Source organism: Hemitrygon akajei, chromosome 10 (assembly GCF_048418815.1).
Source record: "Hemitrygon akajei chromosome 10, sHemAka1.3, whole genome shotgun sequence".
Classification (NCBI taxonomy): domain Eukaryota; kingdom Metazoa; phylum Chordata; class Chondrichthyes; order Myliobatiformes; family Dasyatidae; genus Hemitrygon; species Hemitrygon akajei.
In genome coordinates, this window is record NC_133133.1 from 77337739 (window position 1) to 77362568 (window position 24830).

Genomic DNA, 24830 nt, shown 5'->3' on the forward strand with positions numbered 1-24830 from the left:
AGCCCACCTAAGTAACTTCATTCAGATCTGCCCCTGCTGCTCGTTCCCGACACCCTGACCCAGTGCTTTTGTTAAATGTAGGCTTGGCAAGTCGCATCTAATCTTGTTTGGCCATGCAACTGCATCCACCTGAAATTCTAGGGAATCCGCGTACCGGATCTGCTCACCTACTAATCCGTGCTGACAACCCCTCCCCCACCACAACACCCACCTCCTGCATTCGCTGATCGACACCGGTGAACACAAAGCCACCACCAGATCTGCTCACCTACTAATCCGTGCTGACAACCCCCCCCCCCCCAAACACCCACCTCCTGCATTCGCTGATCGACACTGGTGAACACAAAGCCACCACCAGATCTGCTCACCTACTAATCCGTGCTGACAACCACCCCCCCCAACACCCACCTCCTGCATTCGCTGATCGACACCGGTGAACACAAAGCCACCACCAGATCTGCTCACCTACTAATCCGTGCTGACAACCCCCCCACAACACCCACCTCCTGCATTCGCTGATCGACACCGGTGAACACAAAGCCACCACCAGATCTGCTCACCTACTAATCCGTGCTGACAACCCCCCCCACAACACCCACCTCCTGCATTCGCTGATCGACACCGGTGAACACAAAGCCACCACCAGATCTGCTCACCTACTAATCCGTGCTGACAACCACCCCCCCCAACACCCACCTCCTGCATTCGCTGATCGACACCGGTGAACACAAAGCCACCACCAGATCTGCTCACCTACTAATCCGTGCTGACAACCCCCCCCCCCCCAAACACCCACCTCCTGCATTCGCTGATCGACACCGGTGAACACAAAGCCACCACCAGATCTGCTCACCTACTAATCCGTGCTGACAACCACCCCCCCCAAACACCCACCTCCTGCATTCGCTGATCGACACCGGTGAACACAAAGCCACCACCAGATCTGCTCACCTACTAATCCGTGCTGACAACCACCCCCCCCAACACCCACCTCCTGCATTCGCTGATCGACACCGGTGAACACAAAGCCACCACTTTTAAATTCTCAAATCACTCACAGCCTCCCTCCCCTTCTCCTCCTCACACTTCAGCCCCCAGCTACTTGCAATTCTCCGTCAGACAGTAGAGGAACAGGCTCCTTCAACCCACAAATTTGCACTCATCCCCTTTTATTCTCTAATTGGCCCTAGATTCTGCCCCTCACACATACAAAAGGGCAACTTATAGTGTACTTTGAATACTTATGTGATTCACCACTTGTGGTCAGTTAACTTATTGCTAAAATGAATTGCCTGCACCACTGTGTGACAAGACTTCAGCTTCCCTCTGGGCCAATCGAGTGCCTCATGCCCATTTTTCTACAACCAGAGGCAGTCTGTGATGCATCCACTACAGCACACAGAGATCCCACAGTGAGGATCCCTTTTGCACCTCCAAAGACCAAACCCCTCCCCCTTTGTTACACCTCTTCCTCCTCTCCTCACAACCTTGCAATTCCATGCCTCCAGGATTTTCCAGAGTATCTGCAGTGGCGCAAGTACTAATGCAAGGATCCATGCGGACATGACTCACAACCTCTGTAACCGCTTGTATAACATTATGAAAAACAGAGTAGACGGTCTTCAAACCAGGGCTGAGATGTCCAATATTAGAGGGCATAGCTTTAAGGTGAGAGGGGGAAAGCTAAAGTAGATTTTCAAGAACATGATCTTCCACAGAGAGAGGTAGGTACATTCGGCCCTCCTTATCCATGGGGGATTGGTTCCGGGACCCCCCGCGGATACCAAAAATCGTGGATGCTCAAGTCCCTTATTTAATCTGTTTACTGCAGTGGTCTTTAGGACCCAGCGGAACCCCGGACTTTATTTAACCTATCTCAGTGTGGTGGTCTTTAAGACCCAGCGGAACCCCGGACTTTATTTAACCTGTCTCAGTGCAGTGGACTTTAGGACCTGGCGCAGCTCTGAATCTGCAGAGTTTCTGTTCATGAAAATAATCACGATCGTGATTGAAAATAAGGTGGAAGTAATAAAGCGATCAGAAAGAGGTGAAACGCCATCAGTCATTGGAAAAGCGTTAGGCTACAGTCGGTCAACAATCATAATAATTTTAATGGAGCATATGAAAGGCCCTGCCCCGATGAAAGCAACAATTATTGCAAAGCAACGCAGTGGTTTAATTAATGAAATACGTATGTTTCCTAAGTGTTTTATATGCATAGAAAGGTAAAAAATATACTAAGAAAAACGTTTGACTAACTGACGCTAAACAATACCTGATGTACTTGTTCCGACTTCAAATCTGACTTAAAGATGGACTCAGGAATGGAACTCATTCATAACCCAGGGACTGACTGCCTGTACTTTTAAATCATCTCTAGATAACTTATAATACCTAATACAATGTAAACACTATGTAAATAGTTGTTATACTGTATTGTTTAGGGAATAATGACAAGAAAAAAAAGTCTGTACATGCTCAAACAATGAGTGCTGGAGAGAGAACTTCCGGGTTTTCCTGATCCGCGGTTGGTTGAATCCGCGCATGCAGAACCCGTGGATAAGGAGGGCCGACTGTACATGGAACACATTGCCAGGAGAGGAGCCGAATCATATATAGTACAAAATGCTGGAGGAGTTCAGCAGGTCAGGCGCCATTTATGGAGAGGAATAAACAGTCAACGTTTCTGGCTGAGGCCCTTCATCAGTACTGGAAAGGATAAAGCCAGAATAAGGTAGTGGGGAGAGGGGAAGGGGTACAAGCTGGGAGGTGATAGGTGGAAGGTGGGTGGGAGGAGGGAGATGAAGTAAAAAGCTGGGAGGTGATAGGTGGAAGGTGGGTGGGGGAGGGAGATGAAGTGAGAAGCTGCGAGGTGATAGGTGAAAGGAGGGTGGGGGAGGGAGATGAAGTAAGAAGCTGGGAGGTGATAGGTGGAAGGTGGGTGAGGAGGGAGATGAAGTAAGAAGCTGGGAGGTGATAGGTGGAAGAGGTAAAGGACTGAAAGAGGAGGAATCTGATAAGGGAAGACAGTGGACCATGGGACAAAGGATGAAGGGTACCAGATGGAGGTGATGAGCAGGTGAGGAGGAAGGGTAAGTGGGTAGCCAAAATGAGGAATAGAAAAAGAAAGAGTAGGGAGTGGGGAGAAATTACAGGAAGTTAGAAAACTTAATGCTCATGCTACCAGGTTGGAGGCTTCCCAGACAGAATATATAACGTGTTGCTCCTCCAACCCGAGTGTGGCCTCACCATAGCAGTAGAGGAAGCCATGGCCCGACATATCAGAATGGGAACGGGAGGTAGCCCCTCCTCCTTTCTGCTACTGTCCAGTAGTTTGTGTATGTTGCTCTGAAGTTCCAGCATCTGCAGAATCTTGTGTGTTTATGATCAGATACGGTATTGTTCTTTAAGGAGCACTTAAATAGACATGTAGGGTCCTCAGATTATTAACTGTATGTTAATAAAATGGCTTTTCTGTAGCATTATAATGAAATGGCTTCTTTGTGGGTAACTGATAAGGTAATGCTCTGTTTAGTTGGAATGTTTGGGTTGTAATTATTGATAACGGAGAAACGGACCAATGGTAGCAATGTTGTTCTACCTGTATGTGTGGGAACCTGGAGTGAGTGCGCGGGATTTTCGGGAGGAGAACCGAAGAGGAAGGACATGCTGGACACGCTCTGGTCGACCACCGAGGTTGGTCCCAGGCAGCAGGTCGAGCAGGCCGGAGAAGATCGAATAGTGGACCGAAGAATTTGAAATTGAGCTCCAACCGTTGTGCACAAATTGATTGAACTCTGATAAGTTTTGGCGCCTTTTCTTTTCATATTGTATCACTATTAATAACATAGTTCTAGTAAGATTTATGAAGTGTACTCTGTAAACGTACATGGTGTGCGGTCTGATATTGTGTGTGCGAGTTTGTATCATTTCACCGCATCCACGTATACGGGAGACACGGTTTGCAGACACATCAACAGGAAAGGATTAGAGGGATACAGACCATGATGGAATTAGTTTTGGCCGCCACAGACATCGTAGGGAGCGGTCAATAAACAGACTCAAGCCCAAACCAGTATCGGGGCTAGATAGAGGTTCACATCATCATTAACCCTGATAAATGCAAGGCTTACTCTCCTTCACTGCCTGCTGTTTAATTACATTGTGTCACAGCAGAAATTATTTTCTTTCTCTCCTCACCAAGTCTGACTCAATCTCCCCCGAACCCCTCTCTCTTGTCCAGAATTTTGTGCAAGTTGCTCTGGATTTCTAGCACTTGCAGAATTTTGTGTGTGGACTGAGCTGGACACTACCTGCACCATCCATGTCCTTACCTCCTCCCTGTCAGTCCTCTCTTTGCCTCCAGCCCAGCTTCTCCACCAGGCTCTTCACTCACAACCGGCAAACGGAGTGAATGAGGCCTCCCAAGCCAGAGTAAATGCCCTTGACAAGATGAACAAGCAGGGTGAAGGAGTGATCTCTCATCTTCTAAGCTATCAGAAGGGTCTCCAACAACGTTGTCATTAACCCCAACCAACAAGGCTGTTAGTCATACCCAATCTCCCCCTGAACTTCAGTGTTTAAATGGTCCACTGCATTTGCCAAGGCTGACATGTTGCCTTTGCAAAGTAACATGGCTATCTCATCAGACTGTGACCCCTCATTAATACAGCAACCAGACCATGCTTCCCTTGATACCAATAGCTCCTGCTCTGTTACATCACTGACAAAATTCCAAATGTAGATATTTCTGATCCTGATCCAAAAAAATACATATCAACCTGTATCCTCCTCTGGATAATAACCCAAGTACATTGATCTGTGCCAGCAATAGAATAGGAGCTGTACATGTTCATAGTCTCAAAGGAAAACAAAAGCCTTTGCCTACCTCAGAAGAAAGATCATTGACCCGAAATGTTGATCCTGTTTCTCCTTCCACAGAGGCTAGCTGACCTACTGTGTACTTTCAGAATTTCCAGCTTTACTCCTTACAGTAGTGGGTGTGGGACTGAGGGCGCTCACTAATGAATAAATGACCAACTGCGAGAGGATTACAGTAGGTGCCCTGGGCAATAGTTATACATTATTGAGCATCACCTGTGGATTACCACACCACTGTTTATGGGAGTTATCAATCCACAAACTGGCTGTCATGCTTCCTACTTACAGGAGAAAATAGGAGCCAGAATAGGCCATCAAATCAATCCTACAATTCCACATGACTAGTTAGTTTGACCCAGGCCTCAAGTCCTTCCCCTCAGCAACCAATTCTCTGATCGCTCAAAGAAGTTTTCTCGGCTTCTGAAGGGAAATGCACTTCAAACTTTACATCACCGACCGCATACAGAAATATGACTGCAGAACTCACAGCACATTAAGTGTACAGTTAATGCACCAAGTACCCACACCTAGCATCATTAGCAAAGTTACAAAATGGGATAGAGTAAATAAGTGAACTTTTATTCATTGTAAATAGTATTTGGAAGTTCACAAAGGAATCAGGTTCCAATTCACAGTTTCCAGGTACTCTGTGGGGGAATGGACCACACCTACTGAGGTTTCACATCTATAGGCTACACTCGGCTATCCCAAGGTGTGCCCAGCACCCGGACGCCATAGTGGCAACAACAACATGCACTAACCCTCTGGGAAGGAGCACAGGACAGAGGTAGCCTACTGACAGGGTGCAAGACAACAACCTCACCCTCAATGTCAGCAAAATGAACGAGCTAGTCATCAACCTCAGGAGGTGGGGCAGAGCCCATGCCTGAGTCTGGTGCTGAGGTGGAGATGGTACAGAGTCAAGCTCCCTGCTGCAAGTATCACCAAGTTTGTCCTGGACCAGACACATGGTCACTACAACAAAGGAAGCATACTGCTTCTTCAGAGGGCTAAGGAAATTCAGCATACTCCCAATCACCCTCACCACAGAAGATATCCAATGCATATGCATCACAGCTTAGTACAGCCACTGCTCTACCCAAGACCACAAAAACCTGTAAAATGTAGTGAACACAGTCCCGTTCATCATGAAAGCCAACCTCCCCTCTACAGAGTCTGTCTGCTTTTACTGCCACCTCAGAAAAACACCCGACGTAATCAAGGTCATTTCAATCATTCTCTCTTTGCATCGGGCAGAAGATACAAACACACCAGATTGAAGGACAGCTTCTACCCGCCTGTTACCCGACTCTCAAAAGAACAGCACTTGCTACAGAAGAGCGCTTGAACTCTATCTACTTCGACATAACCCTTGAACTTTGAGTACCTGCACTGCCTTTCTTTGTAACTGTAACACGATATTCCGCATTGGGGAGTTTTTTTTCTACACTCCCTTCCTGGAATGGTCAAGCTGGATGGCATACAAGCAATAACTTTTCACTGCATTTCAGTACACATGAAAATAATTAATCAATTACTAGGGATGAGTGCAGACCAACACAAGACCATTCCTGGAATCCAGTCTAACTAGCTCACCAAACACAATAGCCAGCTTTCCTTCTCTCATCTGACAAGCCCACTCAGGTGATTAATTGATGACTAACATTGTATCAACTACAACTGTGGCTGGTTGTGAAACTCTTGATGCCAAGCGCCCATCTGAGTTAAATTCCAGCCTCAAACTTCGACCTGCTTTCTCAGTTGATCTGGATTCTGTTGCAACATTCTTCACTGTCAACTCTACCAATGATTTTGGTGTCGCTTGTAAACTTATTAACCACGCCAACTAGATTCGCATCTAGATTGTTAATACAGGTAACAAATACACAAGAATGTTAAAAAAACAAGGTGGGGTTTGACTTAAATTGTGAAATTTACCAGACAGGTCTGTGATCTCTAGAGTTTAAAGGAAAGACAGGTCATTTTTAATGAAACATACAAAATTCTTATCGGGGCTTGACAACTTGGAAGCAAAGATGATGGCTGGGGTGTCCAGAAAATGAGATTGGATGAGATGAAAAAGATTGTGAATCTTTGGTATAAATTACCCAAGAGAGCTAATTTGCTGAGAACATACCAAACCCATATTGATAACTATAGATATTAAGGGAATATGCAGGTAAATGTCATACAAATAAAAAGTTGGTCACATTTTTATTGAATGCTGGAGTTTGAAGGACACATTGTGGCTTACTCCTGCTTTATTTTTCCTGTACTTCCTAAACTTTAAATACCTTTTTAAACTGTTTTGGGTTTTTGAAGAAACCAATAACCTCTATCCCCTTTGCCATTGTAATATGTACAACCACTCTTCTGGCTCGGGTCTCTCCTTAGCCTTGGTCTGCATCAACCCCAGCTCAGTGCAAAAGGTAGTCTACTGCACCAATCGTGGTGTAATATGCCCAGAATGCCACCCCCCCACCCCCACCACTGAGATCAGCGCGGTCAGGCAGTTCCAGACACAAATTCACGACTGAATATTAATGCATGGCCGTTACTCTGCTTCTCAAATTTCCTTCCAGTTTCTGATTGTAATCATTCAAGAGCAAGGAAATGGAATATTTATCTCAAGAGCAGATTTATACATTCAATTAATAATCTTAAGCTCTTAAAAATGTACCAACTTCAGCCTTAGATAACGTGTTAAAACTCAGGTACGGTATAAAACAAAAAGCTTAGAAATTAGTTTCATTTCACTTCAAGGGCATCTTGCCATGATGATTCGCTAGGGCTTCTTCCTGATCGACAATGCATGCAATTTCCTGTTGGTGGTTTGTGCTGGGTTACAGCCTCCTGTTACAGCTGCAGGATCTTTCATCTCAAACCAGTGGCTGCATCGCTTCACAAATCATGTGCAGACTCAAAGGAAGGTAGAACTAGAAACCATGGGGTCAGAACACGAGGCCTCCGGCCTTCCAGAAGTTGATAACACTGGAACCCTAATACTGGTCAAGGTGACTCACTATGTTTGCATTCATGATTAAACTATATTTCACTTAGTAAATAAAAATTATCAAGAGCATAACTGGACAATTACTGATGTCAAGTCATAAAAGATATTACAATATCCTGAACTTCAAGGCTTTAAGGTTGTCTTGAAAGTGAAGAAGAGGGGCAAAAGGGAATTGAGCAAGTACCAGGGCTGGGACTGGAGGAAGTTCCATTTAAGGACAGCCAATCATTTCTCCACTTCTGTCCTACCTAAAGTCACTGATGTGTTGGCAATTTCCCCTTTGAAATACACAAAGTGCCTCATCAATAAGCTCAGCCAACACACCATCACCAACTCCTGATCATGCCATTGTCCTTCCATTTGCCCTTCATTATTTACCTGCTTTCAGATTCCAATCTAACCTTTTGTACTCTCTGTCCTCTTGCCTACAATTTAAGACTCAAGATCCTGGAGGAACTCAGCTGGTCAGGCAGCTTCTAGCAAAGATCCTGTTTCCTGAGGATGACACATAAGCCTCTTACAACATTTTACTCAAACGGTTATCAGACTCCTCCTTCCTCAACCCTATACCTTTTCAGAATCAGATCTAATATCACACGTCATAAAATGTATGAACTCTTCCACTCATTTCCACCAAAGCTTTGCAACTTCTTACTTCATCCTCTGTCCACCCTTCCCCCTCACCAGGTCTCACCTATCACTTGCCAGCTTGTAATCCTTCCTATCCACCCCACCTTCATATTTTGACTTCTTTGCCCCTTTCTTTCCAGTCCTGATGAGTCCAAAAAGTCAATTATTTACTCCTCTCCATGGATGCTGCCTGATCTGCTGAATTCCTCTAGCATCCTGTGTGGTCTGCTATCTAAGTTACTGTCAGCACAGCCACAAGAAATGTAAATCAGTCACACACATAGCCATGTATATTCACTGCTCCTCCATTCTGTAGAAATGTTGATCAGTGACCAATCACAATCCCAATCCACATCACATGAACTAATGTGAGGCACAAGTGCAACCAAATTACGTTATAGCGCTGCGAGTCCCATGTAGTTTTACTTAATTCTTACTTCAAACACCGTTCCATCGCTGGAGCAACGAGCCAGACTGTTTTTACTAAACCTCTGATGAATACTGTAAATGGCTTTGGAAATTAAGGGTGTGGGATTGAGGAGAGTAGGCATGCAGAACAAAAACAGTCCCATCACATGCAGATTGCAGCCCCGCACCTTAACCAAGAATGCTTTGTTAAGCAGTTTGCATATTCTTCGAACCGTGGTCACTGCTGACTCAGGAAATAACAGTCAATTTCCATACAGCAAGACCCCACCATTTTCAATGCACACTCCACCAGAGTTACTAATGAGGAAAGATTATTCTTACCATATCCACACCATGGACTGGATTAGTAACATCACATCCCCCTACTCCCCTCACCCCACCCATCCCAAGATTTGCATGACAATCTGTCTGCCCGCGCAGAACTCCATACTGATCATAACTGCTGTCAGCAGCCTGTACAGAGCTAGCCACTTTCAACAATGAGGCAGGTTATAGCCCAAACCCATCCACTGTTTCTCAATGTGGATGACTCCAGGTGTACCATTTGAGCAGACAACACTTGGGACAGAGAGAGAGCGAGAGGAGGCACATTCCTCTTCTCCATGTCACCCAACTCGCCCTCACATCCAAACAAGCAACCCTAGCAAAAACTAACAACTGCTAGCACCTGATTCGCAAAATCAAAGTCAAGTTTGTTGCGACAAGTGATCAAATTGATCATAGTATGGCTAAACTAGAGTGGTTAGGGTTTTGCTAGTTGGTTCAACAATTGAATGGTCGAAGTAGCTGTCCATGAACCTTTGCGTTTCCCAGTCCCTGCATTAGCCACAGGAATTGTATTTGTATACATCAACCAAGTGAAACACTGTTAAATTCTTGGAAAACTTGAGTAGATAGGGTCTTAATCAGAGATTCTTTTATCTGGAACATCAGGGGCTGAGGGGGTGACCTCATTAAATGATATAAACATTTTGAGAGGCAGTAGATAGGGCAGATAGTCCTCGTCCCGGGATGCAAAATTACTTCATTATTCCTTATTCTGCACTATTTTGTAATTTATAGTAATTTTATGCTTTTGCACTGTACTGCTATCACAGAACAACAGATTTTGCATCACTTAAGACAGTGATAATAAACCCATTTGTTTCATATACTTAACAGTGCAGGTGCAAGGCAGAAGGTGAAAGTTTAAAGATTTACTAGAATTATTTTTCCCCTGCAGAGTGGTAGGTGCGTGGAACATACTGCCGGTGGAGTTGGAGGAAGCAGATATGATGTCATTTAAATAGGCACATGAATGGGCAGGAATGGAGGGATATGGACCACGGTTTTGCATATGTTCAGTTTAAACTGACATCGTAATCAGCATAGATTAAGCCAAAGGGCCTATCCTGTGTTCTAATGTTTTATGAATAATCAAAAATAACCATATAAACCACTGTTAATGCAAAAGCTGTGGATTTGGGAAACCTGCAATAACTGCAGAAAATGCTGGAAGATCAGACAGGTTCTGCACTGACCTGTCATTCCCTCTCCACTAGTACTATCTGTGGTTATTTCCAACCATCCACTTTGTGGGATAAATATGGGTTGTTGTGGAGTGCTTCTCCAGAGCCACCCTAAACGCTCCTGCTTCACACCACAGGAGCCTGTACCACACACAAAATGGAGTACATTTACTCTAACAGCACCTCACAAATCCACTACCTCTCCCACCAAGGGCAACAGAAGGAGAGCTCCTCATGGGCACATGTCACACACAACCACAACCTGTTAGCAGCTAGCATTGCTGCTTTACAGTGTCAGAGATCTGGGTTCTATCCTGCTCTCTGTGCAGAAATTGTACACTCTCCCATTCTGATCTCCAGTGCTCTGTGTAGAAATTGTGTATTCTCCCCGTGACTGTGTGGGCTTTCCTCAGATTCTCCAGTTAGCTCCAACAGCCCTAAAACATTCAGGCTGGTTAACTAGTCAATGTGCCTCACCCCTTTAATTGCAGTTAATAGGCTAAAAGAATCAAAGAGGAGTTGAGAGGCATGCAACAGAGAGTAAAGTTGAAGGAAGTAAGATGGGAGGACAAGGGTGGGAGTGATTGAATGGCATTGCTCCCCTGGAATTGGCAATGGACCTAACACTGCACAGGAGGAGGCCATTTAATTGTACAAGACTTGGAATTACATCTCCATCCTTTTAGTAATGCTGAGCCTAACCCTGGAACTTTTTCTCCAACAGCAGTGTGGCAGTACCTTCACCATGAGGACTGGCCTTGCCAAAGGTGCACATAAACCACAACTAGAGAAAGGGATACACTAAACACACACACACACACACACACACACACACACTGACTGAGAGACTGATTCAAAGAACTGAAAGGATTGAAAATGACAAGGGGAGAACTATTTTTTCTTCAGTGATTTGTCAGGGCTTAAAAAGTATTGGTGGCAAATTTTATTGCAGTGTTCAGCAGCAAGCAGGATAAATATCTGAAAGAAAAGAATTTCCTATGGTTGCTGCCGGTAGGACACATGGAAGTGGGGTAGGGCGTGGGGAGACAAGAGTCTCCAGAGCCACTAAGCCTCAAAAGCAGAGGGGCAATCCAACTGACATTTAGAGGATTACAAATGGCAGATAATAGAAAGCAAATATCAGAGGTAGGTGGTCAGATTTTTTCCCCTACAGTATCAATATCATATACCAGAGTTCATGCATTTAAGGTGAGAGTAGGAACACTTGAGATGTGCAGAGAAAACTTTTTTGGTCGGTGCCCAGAGTGTGCAGCCAGGAGTGGTGGTGAAAGCAGATCTGGAAGTGGTGTATTAAGAGGGTTTTAGATAAGCATAGATGAATATGCAGGGAATAGAGGAATATGGATCACGTGCAGGCAGAGGAGATTTCATTTAATTTGGCAATACGTTTGGTATATTGTGTGTCAAAAGGCTTCTCCTGTGCTGTACTAATCTACTTTCTACAGTATATTGTTGTGAATCAGTAATATTTGAGTACTATTGTGTATATGTATATTTTATATACATGTTTGGTTAAGCATTCTTTGTTGTTTAAATAATTCATTAAGGTTATATGTGCAAAGTATGGGAATGGCACACATCATCAGGAGACCGTGTCATACGTGTGTGTCTCATTTAAAAATAAAGACCAAGTTAGATTTGCATTCTTAGCTCTCTGTTTTCCTTTCAATCAGTTTTCGTTTTGGGTTACAAAACTTAAGAATGGAGTGAAGAAGTTTTCAGCGAACTTGAAATAACTACCTACCTGTGTGACATTTGAGCTTAAAAAAAAGTGCAGCAAGAAACAGTAAAGTTTAAAAAAAATCACACAGCACGTTTTTTCCTCTTCAGAACAACACATTTTATTGACAGAAGTAAAGATGATAGAGTTTAAAAAGAAAGGCAGAAAACACAAGAATACATGGGTTCATAAACAGTGAGAACCAGGTAATGTTAGTCATTAACAAAAAAGCAGAAATAGCTGGCTATGTCAGAGATTGACATGTTTGATTACACAATAGATAACCAGCTCATGTATACTGAGCAAATTGAGCAGTATTTTGAAGCAAGTGAAATAGCCAATGAGAAGTATGTGCCAGTTTTGCTGAATGCATTGGGTTTAAAGGCATAAAGTTTGACTGCTTCAACCAAACCAGCCAAAATGAGTATTTTGCTATCGTGAAATAATGCAGGAACATTTAGAACCAAAACAATTATTGACTGCAGAACACTTTAGGTTTCTTAAGTGGAATCAAAAGGAATTGAAGTGCATTTTAGTGTATGTGGCTGAATTGGAGTAGTTATCTGAGCATTGTCAGTTCAGTAATGTGCTTAATGATGCACTGAGAAGGCATTCAAAAATGCCTTCTAACTGAAGCACAACACACATTTAGTGCCCATTTTCAATCGGCAGCACGTGCAGAAATGTTTCCTGATTGAATTCAAGAGGACAACTAATCATGGAAATGCCGATGGATTTTCCTGTTTACCCTTGGAAAAGGAAATATCTGAAAAATTTACAAGAGGACACTCGTCTTGATATACTCTCCCTAATGCAAATCAAAAGTCTCCTTATTACAGCAGAGATGATCTAAAGGGAAACCACAAAAGACCTCACATCTCAAACATCTGAACTGCGCTGCAGAATCTCTAGTTCCCCCCATTTTTACCAGAGCCAGGATGAACTTGCCCTTGACAGGGGTTGTCTTATCTGGGGACTGAGAGTTATAGCACCATACAAGTTGAGAGCTGGAGCGTTAGGAGGAGCTACATGCTGGCTAACTAGGCGTGGTCAAAAAAGAAAGTGCAGGCTCAAAGCTTTGGTTGGTGGCCTGGGAATAGATCGAGAAGTTTTCCATGCACTGTTTGGGATGCCAACTCATCCAGAAGATGCCGAGAGCAGCGCCTTGCTATTCCTGTGAAGAGCTTGCGTTGCCCCAGCAGACGATTTATGTCAACTTTGCCAGATCGTTCATGGGCACAGATTTCTCGGTAGTAGTGGACGCAACTACAAAGTGGCCAGAAATGTTCCCAATGGCCTATACTACAATCTCGCACAGTGAAAATGTGTTGGTGTTTCAGAACATTTAGTCAGTGACAACGGACCACAGTTTGTTGCAAAACAGTTTCAGCCATTCCTGAAAATGAATGGACCAAGACAAACTACATCTGCACCATACCACCCAGTCACAAATGATTTGGCTTAAAGGTTTGTCCAGAGTCTAAAGAATGCTTTGCCTAGGATGTCAGCAGAACACACCATATTGACACTTAATTGGAAGCTCACCAATTTTCCCCCTGCATATCACAATGTAACACACTCCACATCCAACAATTCACCAGTTATGCTGTCCCTAGGTCGCTGTTTGTGCTCACACTTGGATCTCCTCAAACCCAAACTCAGGAGGAGGATGCTGTACAAATAGCTGAGACTAACTGAAGGCTCCTCAAACAACGAGGTTTGAGGTTTCACTCCTGGATAAGCAGTTGCGGCGAGGAACTACAGAGGTGATCAAAAATAAGTACATGGACAGAACTGGACCACTCTCCTACACAGTAGAGATTGTGTCCGATGTCATCTGGGGATGACTTGTCAATCAGCTGTGGAGAGCAGAGTCAACTGTTAGAGAAGAAAGCTGGCCAGAGCTGTCAGAACCACTTCCTGCAGTCCCAGAGTCAACTCCTACAACCATCACAGAGGGGTCCCAGAACCTGAGAGCCCAGCCACAAGTCTCACCTGCCAAGCAGAGTAACCCCCTTGCCAGGAAAGATTATCCCACAAGAGTAGGAAATCCTCCACAGTAATTAAATCTTTAGGTCTGAATGGGAGAATTTAAAAGTTACTGTGCTGTGGATGTCTATATAGTAGCTGTATTATATAGCATATGTATATGTTGAGATGCATTCTATAGAGTTGAGTTTATAGCTAAGTGGGAGGAGCATTGTATATTTAATATTTCCAGAAATATTTGAGTAATATTGTATACATCATTTGATTAAGCATTCTTTTTTGTTTAGATAATTCATTATGGTTATACTGTAAGTGCAAAGTACAGGAACAGCATACATCATCACACCCTGTGTCATATGTGCATGTCTCACTGAAGTGTAAAGACAAAGTTAGACTTACATACCTGGCTCTCTCATTTGTATTTCAATTAGTTTTTTTTAAGTTTTGGTGTTACAAAACATAACATACATGTTCAATGTAGCATTGAACTAGATAGCTGTCTAGTTCTGACCATTTTGTGGTCACATATGGTCATTAACCTGAAGTGCCTCAAAGGCTGATGACTAGCCAACAAAGGCTGGACCGTAGAATCAAAATCATACAACACTGAAACAGGCCCTTTAGCCCAACTCACTCATGCCGATCAAGGTGCCTACCTGAGCTCATTCCATATGCCTGCATTTGACCCATTTCTTCCAAATCCTTCCTATCCACACATCTCACACCTTTTATAAAGTAATTGTACCTGCCTTTACCTCTTGCTCTGGTATCCCATTCCATATCTCACCATCCTCTGTGTGAAAAACTTCAAGTTTATTGCCATCTGACTGCACACATATATACAACCAAATGAAACAACGTTCCTCCGGGCCACAATGCACCCACCAAACATACATCGCACAAAGCATACAAATGAAAGTATTATACTATTAGCTAAATAAAAACAATTCAAAGTCACGTAGTAAAGTGCAGCACAGGTAAACAGCTCGCTGTCCTAGCGACGAGACCTCAGTGGTGGCAGGGTATTCACTGGTCTCACAGCCTGAGGGAAGAAGCTGTAACCTAGTCTGGAAATCCAAGTCCTGATGCCTGTACTTCCTTCCTGATGGTAGTGTGTCAAAGAGATTGTGGAATGGGTGGTAGGGATCCCCAGCAGTGCTTTGGGCCCTTTGTCTGAAACACTCCCCCTAAACGTCACACAGCGGTTTTTACTGTCTTCTGTAGGGTCTTACGTTCCAATGCCTCGCAGCTTCTGTACACAATGATGCAGCCAGATAGGACACTCTTAATGGTGTTCCTGTAGAAAGTTGTTAAAATAGGGGTGGGGAGCCTCACACATCTCAATCTCCTCAGAAAGTGTAGATGCTGCTGTGCCTTGACGAGTGAGGTGGTGTTGTGGGTCCAGGTAGAGTATCCGTTATATGCATACCAAGGAAGTGCGTGGTCATTACAAAACAACAAACACTGATGTACAATGGAGAGTGGTTGACCTGTGCCCTCCTGAAGCCCACAATCATCTCTTTGGTCTTGTCCACGTTGAGACACTGGTTGTTGTTCCAACACCTTTTGACAAGCCTCTCTACCTCCTTTCTGTATACCGAGTTATCATTGTTGCTGATGAGGACAGCCACTGTAGTATCATCAGTGAATTCGATGACGTAGTTTGAGCTGGATCTTCCACTGCAGTTGTGAGTCAGCAGCGGGAATGGCAGTGGACTGAGCATACAGCACTGGGAGGGGTTAGTGCTCAGCGTGAGAAAGATGAGATGTTGTTACCAACTCAGACTGACTGGGGTCTTTCTGTCAGGAAGTCCAAGTTCCTGTTATAAAGAGTGGTGTTGAGTCCCAACCAGGACAGTTTACCCAACAGCCTCTGAGGGATGACGTGTTGAGCTGAAGTCGATAAACAACATCCTGGCAAACCTGCCCCTCAAATCTTTGTATCTTCCCCTCTCATCTTAAACCTATCCCTCTAGTTCACACTTCCCTACCTTAGGAAAAAGACCAGTCACCCTATCTATTCTTCTTATGATTTTAGAAACCTCATTCCTGATTTTATAAAAGGCCACTCCTCAGTCTCCTTCGCTCCAGGAAAAAAAGACACAGTCTATCCAATCTCTCCTTATAAACTGAACCCACCAGTCCACACAACATTCCTGTGAATCGCTTCTGGGCCCGATTTGCTTAATACAACCTTTCAATAATGTGGCAACCACAACTGCATTCAATCCTTCAAGTGCTGTCTTACCCAACTGCAACATGACATCCAAACCCACGTACTCAACTCCACAACCAAACAAAACAAGCACACCATAAGCTTTCTTCACCACCCTATCTACCTACACAGCCACTTTCAGGGAACTATGTTCAATACTTGAACCTTAAGGTCTCTCTGTTCTACAACACTCTCCAGGGCCACATCATTCACAGTGAAAGTCCTGCCCTGGTCTAACCTCCCAGCAATGCTTTGGGAAGTTAAACTAGAATGCAGTTCTGGATTCCTTTTGAAAGCCAGCCTAGATGTTGACAGCAGAGCTCCAAACATGGCTACTGCAGCATATGAGATGGAACTTTTACCAATTCAGTACAGGCTACAGACTTGACAATAATCTGCCTAGTATTATCTTCCCACTATAGTCCTCCTAAAACGTCTCTCTGCCCCGAGTGCTACTGGGATTAAGGTCACAATGTGATACAGTTTAGTCGTCATCCTGTCCACACAGGCTTCAACTTCATGCAACTTCAGATCATGCAGCTAGGAACGTGTGATTCAACAGGCCCAGGTTTCATGTCGAAAGGCACCGAGGGAAAAGCAGGGAGAAGGGGATGAATTCTGGCAAGGGTGCCAGGCAGCAGGTGGTGAGGGTGCACCAAGTGCAAGAGAGGCAGTGATGGGAGAGCAGGTGAAGAGTTGAGGGTTGGAGAGGTTGGGTGAGGGAAATGGGGAGGAGAGGGCGCACGTGAAAGGAGTGCTGGTAAGGAATTGTGTGGGTGAAGAGAATTTGTGGGAATAAGAAGTGGCAAATAGAGGTTGGTGAGGGAGATTCTGTGGGAAGCTGCTGGGTGTCTATGGAAAGACAAGGTGAAAGGGTGTTAGGGATTGAGGAATACACTGGGGGTACTGGAGTTAGGGGAGTCATGACATAGAGAAGGGTGTGGGGGCAGTGAGGGGAGTATTCGGGATGGGAGAGGTGTGGATGGTTCATTGCGAGGGCGGGCGGTGGGGGAGTCATGCTGGGGTCTATTGGGGGCAGGGCAGCTGTGCTGGGGATGGGGGGGGCGCGGCGGTGGAGGGGGTGGGAGTCGTGTTGGGGGTTAAAGAGTCCTGGAGGGGGAGCGCTGTCCTGGTGGTGAATGTGGTGTGGGGGGGGGGAGAAAGAGTGTTGTGTGTGCGTGCGCTGGTGCATGGGGGGGGAGATGAGGGGTAGTGTTAGGGGAAGTGCCCTGGCGGCAGGGGGGGAGGGGGTGTCCTGGCCCACATGGGGGGCAGAGTGGGAGGGAGGAGGTAGACTTCTGGCAGGGGGGACAGTGTGGGGGGGGAGGGGGGAGGAAGAGGAGTCTTGGAGGATGGGCAGAGGTGCAGGGTCCTGGCCCTGGGGTTTGGGAGGAGAGTCCTAGCCTGCGCGGGCGGGGGGGGGGGGGGGGGGAGAGAGAAGGGAAGAGAGAGAGCAGTATGGGGGGTGGACTCCTGGCAGGAGGGCTATAGAGTGGGGGGAGGTTGCAGAGTTGGGGGGGTTGTGGTGGGGGTGGACGGAGGTACAGGGTCCTGGCCTGGGGTGGGGGGAGGTCTGTGGTGTGGGGGAAGGGGGAGTCCTGGTCCACGGTGGGGGGGATGGACTCCAGGCAGGGGGGCTGGAGTGCTGGGGGTGTCCTGGTGCGAGTGGGGGTGGACTCCTGGCAGGTGGGTTGTGGGGGGGATGGACTCCTGGCAGGTGGGTTGTGGGGGGGATGGACTCCTGGCAGGTGGGTTGTGGGGGGGTGGAGTGCTGGGGGTGTCCTGGTGCGAGTGGGGGTGGACTCCTGGCAGGTGGGTTGTGGGGGGGGATGGACTCCTGGCAGGGGGGTTGTAGGGGGGGATGGACTCCTGGCAGGGGGGTTGTAGGGGGGGATGGACTCCTGGCAGGGGGGTTGTGGGGGGGATGGACTCCTGGCAGGGGGGTTGTGGGGGGGATGGACTCCTGGCAGGGGGGTTGTGGGGGGGGATGGACTCCTGGCAAGGGGGTTGTGGGGGGGGATGGACTCCTGGCAGGGGGGTTGTGGGGGGGGCGTGGAGTGCTGGGGGGTGTCCTGGTGCGAGTGGGGGTGGACTCCTGGCAGGGGGGTTGTGGGGGGGGCGTGGAGTGCTGGGGGTGTCCTGGTGCGAGTGGGGGTGGACTCCTGGCAGGGGGGTGGAGTGCTGGGGGTGTCCTGGTGCGAGTGGGGGTGGACTCCTGGCAGGTGGGTTGTGGGGGGGGATGGGACTCCTGGCAGGGGGGTTGTGGGGGGGGATGGACTCCTGGCAGGTGGGTTGTGGGGGGGGATGGACTCCTGGCAGGTGGGTTGTGGGGGGGGATGGACTCCTGGCAGGGGGGGTTGTGGGGGGGGATGGACTCCTGGCAGGTGGGTTGTGGGGGGGATGGACTCCTGGCAGGGGGGTGGAGTGCTGGGGGTGTCCTGGTGCGAGTGGGGGTGGACTCCTGGCAGGGGGGCGTGGAGTGCTGGGGGTGTCCTGGTGCGAGTGGGGGTGGACTCCTGGCAGGTGGGTTGTGGGGGGGGATGGACTCCTGGCAGGGGGGTTGTGGGGGGGATGGACTCCTGGCAGGGGGGTGGAGTGCTGGGGGTGTCCTGGTGCGAGTGGGGGTGGACTCCTGGCAGGGGGGTTGTGGGGGGGGATGGACTCCTGGCAGGGGGGTTGTGGGGGGGATGGACTCCTGGCAGGGGGGTGGAGTGCTGGGGGTGTCCTGGTGCGAGTGGGGGTGGACTCCTAGCAGGGGGGTTGTGGGGGGATGGACTCCTGGCAGGGGGGTGGAGTGCTGGGGGTGTCCTGGTGCGGGGGGGGGGGGGGGGGGAGTCCTGGTGGGGGGTGGCGGGGGTGGGTGGAGGGTGCGGGGTCCTGGCCTGGGGAGGGGTGAGGGCCGGAGGATGAAGGAGGAGTTTGGCCGGGCAGGGGGGAATTCGGGAGTGGACCCCGCGGGGTGACAGACGAGGTGCCGCTGATGTCTCAGTGCCTCTCTCCACTGCAAACGCAGGCAACTCATCGCCCGCCGTAAGTCGGCGCTAGGAAAGTTTGCGCCGCCGGATCCAGGCCTTACCTGCATTCCCGGCACCGCCACTGCCACCGGCGACTGAGCCATGGTCCGGAGCCCGTACGGAGATGGTCGGGCCGGCGCGGCCGACTGGGGTAGTCCGCCTTCCTCCGCCTCTGCCTCTGCCTCTGCCTCGCTCCGAGCTGGAGATCACGACAAACTGCCCGCTCCGACCGGAGAGTCTCCACTGTGAAACTTGTCCGACTTTTTCCTTCTCTTTAGGCCGTTCGCCGGCTCTGGGTCGGTCTATCCGTTCCCGTCGCAAAAGAAGCTGCGTTGTGAGTGCTTACATGTTCCTTATGTTGTCCTCACCCCCTGCTCTAACGCCATGCTCTGCCTTCAGATGTCTGCCCTCCCTTTCTCTCTCTCTCTTTCTCTCTTGGGTGGAGTTGCAAACTCCAGGCACGTCACTGCGAGCTCACTTTCCCAACTCAGATCTTCACCCAGTAACAGGAGCAAACCTCTGGCCCCTCCCTTCCTCCTGCATCTCGCTAACACCTCTACAATGGAACCTTAATTTCCAGTTCCAGTTTGATGCTGAACATGAATTAAAGTGATAAAATTGAATTAAAGTTCTGTTGTCTCTCCTCCTGAAGCGAGAACTGAAAAATTATTGGCTTTGAAATGCCATTCGTAGGTGGAAGTGATGTTTGAAGTAATTCTGATGTGTTGACTGTCTTAGATGAAATTAATTTGCAAAAATATTAACGTTTTTCTCTGCATGTTGGTTGGTGTGTGAGAGGGATTGAGGAATGTGTTTCACATGTGGGATGCTATAGAGCGAACACAGAGCCTTTCACCTTTTCACCTCTCACCTCCCCACTTCTTACTTCCTCCTCCAACCACCTGGCTTTACCTCTCAGACCTTCTGGCTTGTACTTCTTCCCTTCGCCTTCCTATTCTCGCTTCCCCCCCCCCCCCCCCCACCTTTTTTCCCCAATCCTGATGAAGGGCCTCGGCCCGAAATGTCAACTGTTTATTCATTTCTATAGATGCTGCCTGATCTGCTGAGCTCCTCCAGCATATTATGCATGCAGCTGTTAGAGCTACTAGCTCACAGTGCCAGTAAACTAGGTTCATTTTTGACTTTGCATGCTGTCTGCATAGAGTTTGCACATTCTCCTTGGTACTGCTGGTGTTTCCTCTGGGTGCTCACATGATAAATTGGTCTATTATTATAGTACAGTATGTGCTGAAGTACATGAAACATGTATTTTCCATACCATTCATACAGATCAATTGATGAAAACAGTGCACAGAAGTAGGCCTTGGCCCGTAATGTCGACTGTACTCTTTTCCATAGATGCTGCCTGGCCTGCTGAGCTCCTCCAGCATTCTGTGTGTGTTGCTTTGAAGTAGTACAAGTAGGTAACATAACAAAATGCATTATTTACAAAGGAAGTGCAGCGTAGGTAGACAGGTGCAATGCCATGATGAGGTGGATTGTGAGGTCTAGAGTCCATTTCATCGTACAAAGGAACTGTCCTATAATGCAGGATAGAACAGTGCAGCACGGGAACAGGCTTTTTAGCCCACAATGTTTTGCCTGAACCAGCTAAAAAGTAAATATTTTTTAAAAGCCCAAAACCTAGGACGTAGAAATCTACAGCACATTACAGGCCCTTTGGCCCAAATGTTGTGCCAACAATGTAACCTACTCTAGAAACTGCCTAGAATTTCCCTAGTGCACAGCCCTCTATTTTTCTAAGCTCCATGTACCTACCTAAAAGGCTCTTAAAAGACCCTATTGTATCCGCTTCCACCACCACCGCCGGCAGTACATTCCACGCACCCACCACTCTCCGTGAAAAACTAACCTCTGACATCCCCCTTGTACCTACTTCCAAGTACCTTAAAACTATGCCCCCTCATGTTAGCCTCTGGCTATCCACACGATCAATACCTCTCATCATCTTATACATCTCAATCAGGTCACTTCTCATTCTCTGTCGCACCAAGGAGAAAAGGCCGAGTTCACTCAACCTATTCTCATAAGGCATGCTCCCCAATCCAGGCAACATCCTTGTAAATCTCATTTGCTTTCTGTCTATAGTATCTACATCCTTCCTGTAATGAGGTAATCAGAAATGAACACAGTACTCCAAGTGGGGTCTAAGTAAGGTCTTATATATCTGCATACACAAAATGCTGGTGGAACACAGCAGGCCAAGCAGCATCTATAAAATGTATATAGATGCTGCCTGGCCTTGCTGTGTTCCACCAGCATTTTGTGTCTGCTGTTTGAATTTCCAGCACCTGCAGATTTCCTCGTGTTTGCTCATATATAGCTGTAACATTACCTCACGGCTCTTGAACTCAATCCCACAGTTGAAGAATGCCAACACACCATACGCCCTCTTAACAACATTGTCAACCTGCGCAGCAGCTTTGAGCGTCCTATGGACATGGACCCCAAGATCTCGCTGATTCTCCACACTGCTAAGAGTCTTACCATTAATATTATATTCTGTCTTCAAATTTGACCTACCAAAATGAACCACTTCACACTTATCTGGGTTGAATTCCATCTGCCACTTCTCAGCCCAGTTTTGCATCCTATCGATGTTGCACTGTAACCTCTGACAGCCCTCCAGACTATCCACAAGACCTCCAACTTTTGTGTCATCAGCAAACTTACTAACCCACCCTTCTACTTCCTCATCTAAAAAAATCACAAAGAAGAGGGGTCCCAGAATAGATCCCTGTGGAACACCACTGGTCACTAACCTCCATGCAGAATATGAATCATCTACAACCACCCCTTGCCTTCTGTGAGCATTTCTGGATTCACAAAGCAAAGTCTCCTTGGATCCCATGCCTCATTACTTTCTGAATGAGCCTCGCATGGGGAACCTTATCAAATGCCTTACTGAAATCCATATTCACTATATCCACTGCTCTACCTTCATCAGTGTGTTTTGTTACATCCTTAAGGAATGCAATCAAGTTCATAAGGCAAGACCTGCCCTCGACAAAGCCATGCTAACTATCCTTAATCAGATTATGTCTCTCCAAATGCTCATAAATCCTGCCTTTTAGGATCTTCTCCAACAACTTGTCCACCACTGAACTAAGACTCATTGGTGAATAATCTCCTGGGTTATCTCTATTCCCTTTCTTGAACGAGGGAACAACATTTGCAACCTTCTAATCCTCTAGTACTTCTCCCTTCCCTATTGATGATACAAAGATCATTGCCAGAGGCTCAGCAATCTCCTTCCTTGCTTCCCACAGTAGCCTGGGGTATATCTTGTCTAATCCCGGTGACTTTTCTAAATTGTTACCTTTCAAAAGCTCCAGCACATCCTCTTCTCTTAATGTTTATGCTCTCAAGTATTTCAGTCCACTGTAAGTCATCCCCATAATTGCCAAGGTCTTTTTTACTGGTGAATATTGAAGTAAAGTATCTATTAAGTACCTCCGCTAGCTCCTCCAGCTCTATGCACGTTTCCACTCTCGCTCCTGATTGGTCCTATTCTCACACAGCTGACACAATGTCCATATCCCACCATCTTCCTCATATTCACGTGCCTATCTAAACGTCTCTTAAAAGCCTCCAGCGTATTTGCCTCTACCTCCAGACCAGGCAGCACATTCCAGGCATTACCACTCTGCGTAACTCATGACATACTTACCCCTCACATCTCCTTTGAACCTGCCCCCTCTTATCTTCAATGCATGCCCTCTGGTATTAGAAGTTTGTACGCTGGGAAAAAGGTACAAATGTCTTTTCTATCTATGCCTCTCCTCATCTTATCAACCTCTATCAGATCTCTCCTCAGCCTCTGCCAAGCCAGAGAAAACAACCCAAGTTTGTCCAGGCTCACATGATAGCACATGCTCTCTAGACCAGGCAGCATCCTGGTAAAGCTCTTCTGTACCCTCTCCAAAGCTTCAACGTCATTCTTATAGGGGGTGACCAGAACTGTATGCAATACAGTACTCTAGATTTGAGCTAACCAGAGTTCTATAAAGTTGAAACATAACCTCCTGACTTTTAAACTCAATGCCTTGACTAATAAAAGTAGGCATTCTGTAAGCCTTCGTAACCACCCGAGCAACCTGTGTAGCCGCGTTCAAGAAGTTATGAATTTGGACCCCCAAGATACCTCTGCTCAGCAACACTGTTAAGGGTCTTGCCCTGAACAGCGTACTGTCACCTTGCATACATCCTTGAGCCTGGTAGTATGCAATTTCAGGATTTTGTATCTTCTTCCCAGTGGGAGGGAGGAGTTGAAAGAATGCCCAGGGTAGCTGAACTCTTTGGCATTGTATGCTGCTTTACAGCAGCAGTGAGAAATGTAGACGGAGGTCATGAATGTGAGGACGGTTTTCGAGATGTTCTGAGCTGTGTCCACAACTCTCTGCAGTTTCTTGTGGTCACAGGCAGAGCAGTTGTCATACAAAGCCATGATGTACACAGATAGGATGCTTCATATGGTACCTCAATAAAAATTGGTGAGGGTGAAAACCAACATGTAAAATTTCATTAGCTCTCTAAACACCTTGAACATCTCAACCCTCTGAACTTCAATACCGTTGATCCCACTAGGGGAAAGACTAGTCTGAATTGGGTGAATTGGGTTTCATTAGGGAGGTTAAGGTAAACGGACTCTTAGGAGGCAGTGTTACAGTGGGAATTATAAAGGCATGATAGAGGTGCTGGCAAAGTTGATTGGAAGGGTCACTGGCTGGGAGGACTGCAGGACAGCAATGGCTGGAGCTTCTGGGAGAAATTTCAAAGGCACAGGATATGTACATCCCATAGAAGAAGAAAGACAGGATGATACAATCATGGCTGACAAGAGAAGTCTACAACAACATACAGACAAAATAGAGGCATATAATAGAGAGAAGTTTGGAGGGATTTAAAAAATAACAGAAAGCAACTAAAATAGCCATAGGGAGGGAACATTTCACCTGTAAGTCTGTTGGCTCTTCCAGGTGAGGCAATACTTCACCTGTGAGTCTGTTGGCTCTTCCAGGTGAGGCAAAACTTCACCTGTGAGTCTGTTGGCTCTTCCAGGTGAGGCAAAACTTCACCTGTGAGTCTGTTGGCTCTTCCAGGTGAGGCAATACTTCACCTGTGAGTCTGTTGGCTCTTCCAGGTGAGGCAAAACTTCACCTGTGAGTCTGTTGGCTCTTCCAGGTGAGGCAAAACTTCACCTGTGAGTCTGTTGGCTCTTCCAGGTGAGGCAATACTTCACCTGTGAGTCTGTTGGCTCTTCCAGGTGAGGCAAAACTTCACCTGTGAGTCTGTTGGCTCTTCCAGGTGAGGCAATACTTCACCTGTGAGTCTGTTGGGGTCATCTACTCTATACAGTGCTCCTGGCATGGCCTTCTGTATATCAGTG

The 24830-nt window shown here is 46.8% G+C and overlaps 1 protein-coding gene across 1 annotated transcript in view; it reads right to left on the reverse strand.

The window, feature by feature from the left end:
* The window catches only part of LOC140734498 (serine/threonine-protein kinase 26-like), a 111963-nt gene extending 92026 nt beyond the window's left edge, over nt 1-19937 (reverse strand). The window contains exon 1 of the mRNA XM_073058540.1: nt 19483-19937. Within this exon, the coding sequence (XP_072914641.1) occupies nt 19483-19524 (42 nt within the window). The 5' untranslated portion in view covers nt 19525-19937. The remainder of the gene's footprint in view (nt 1-19482) is intronic.
* Nucleotides 19938-24830: the final 4893 nt, after the last annotated feature.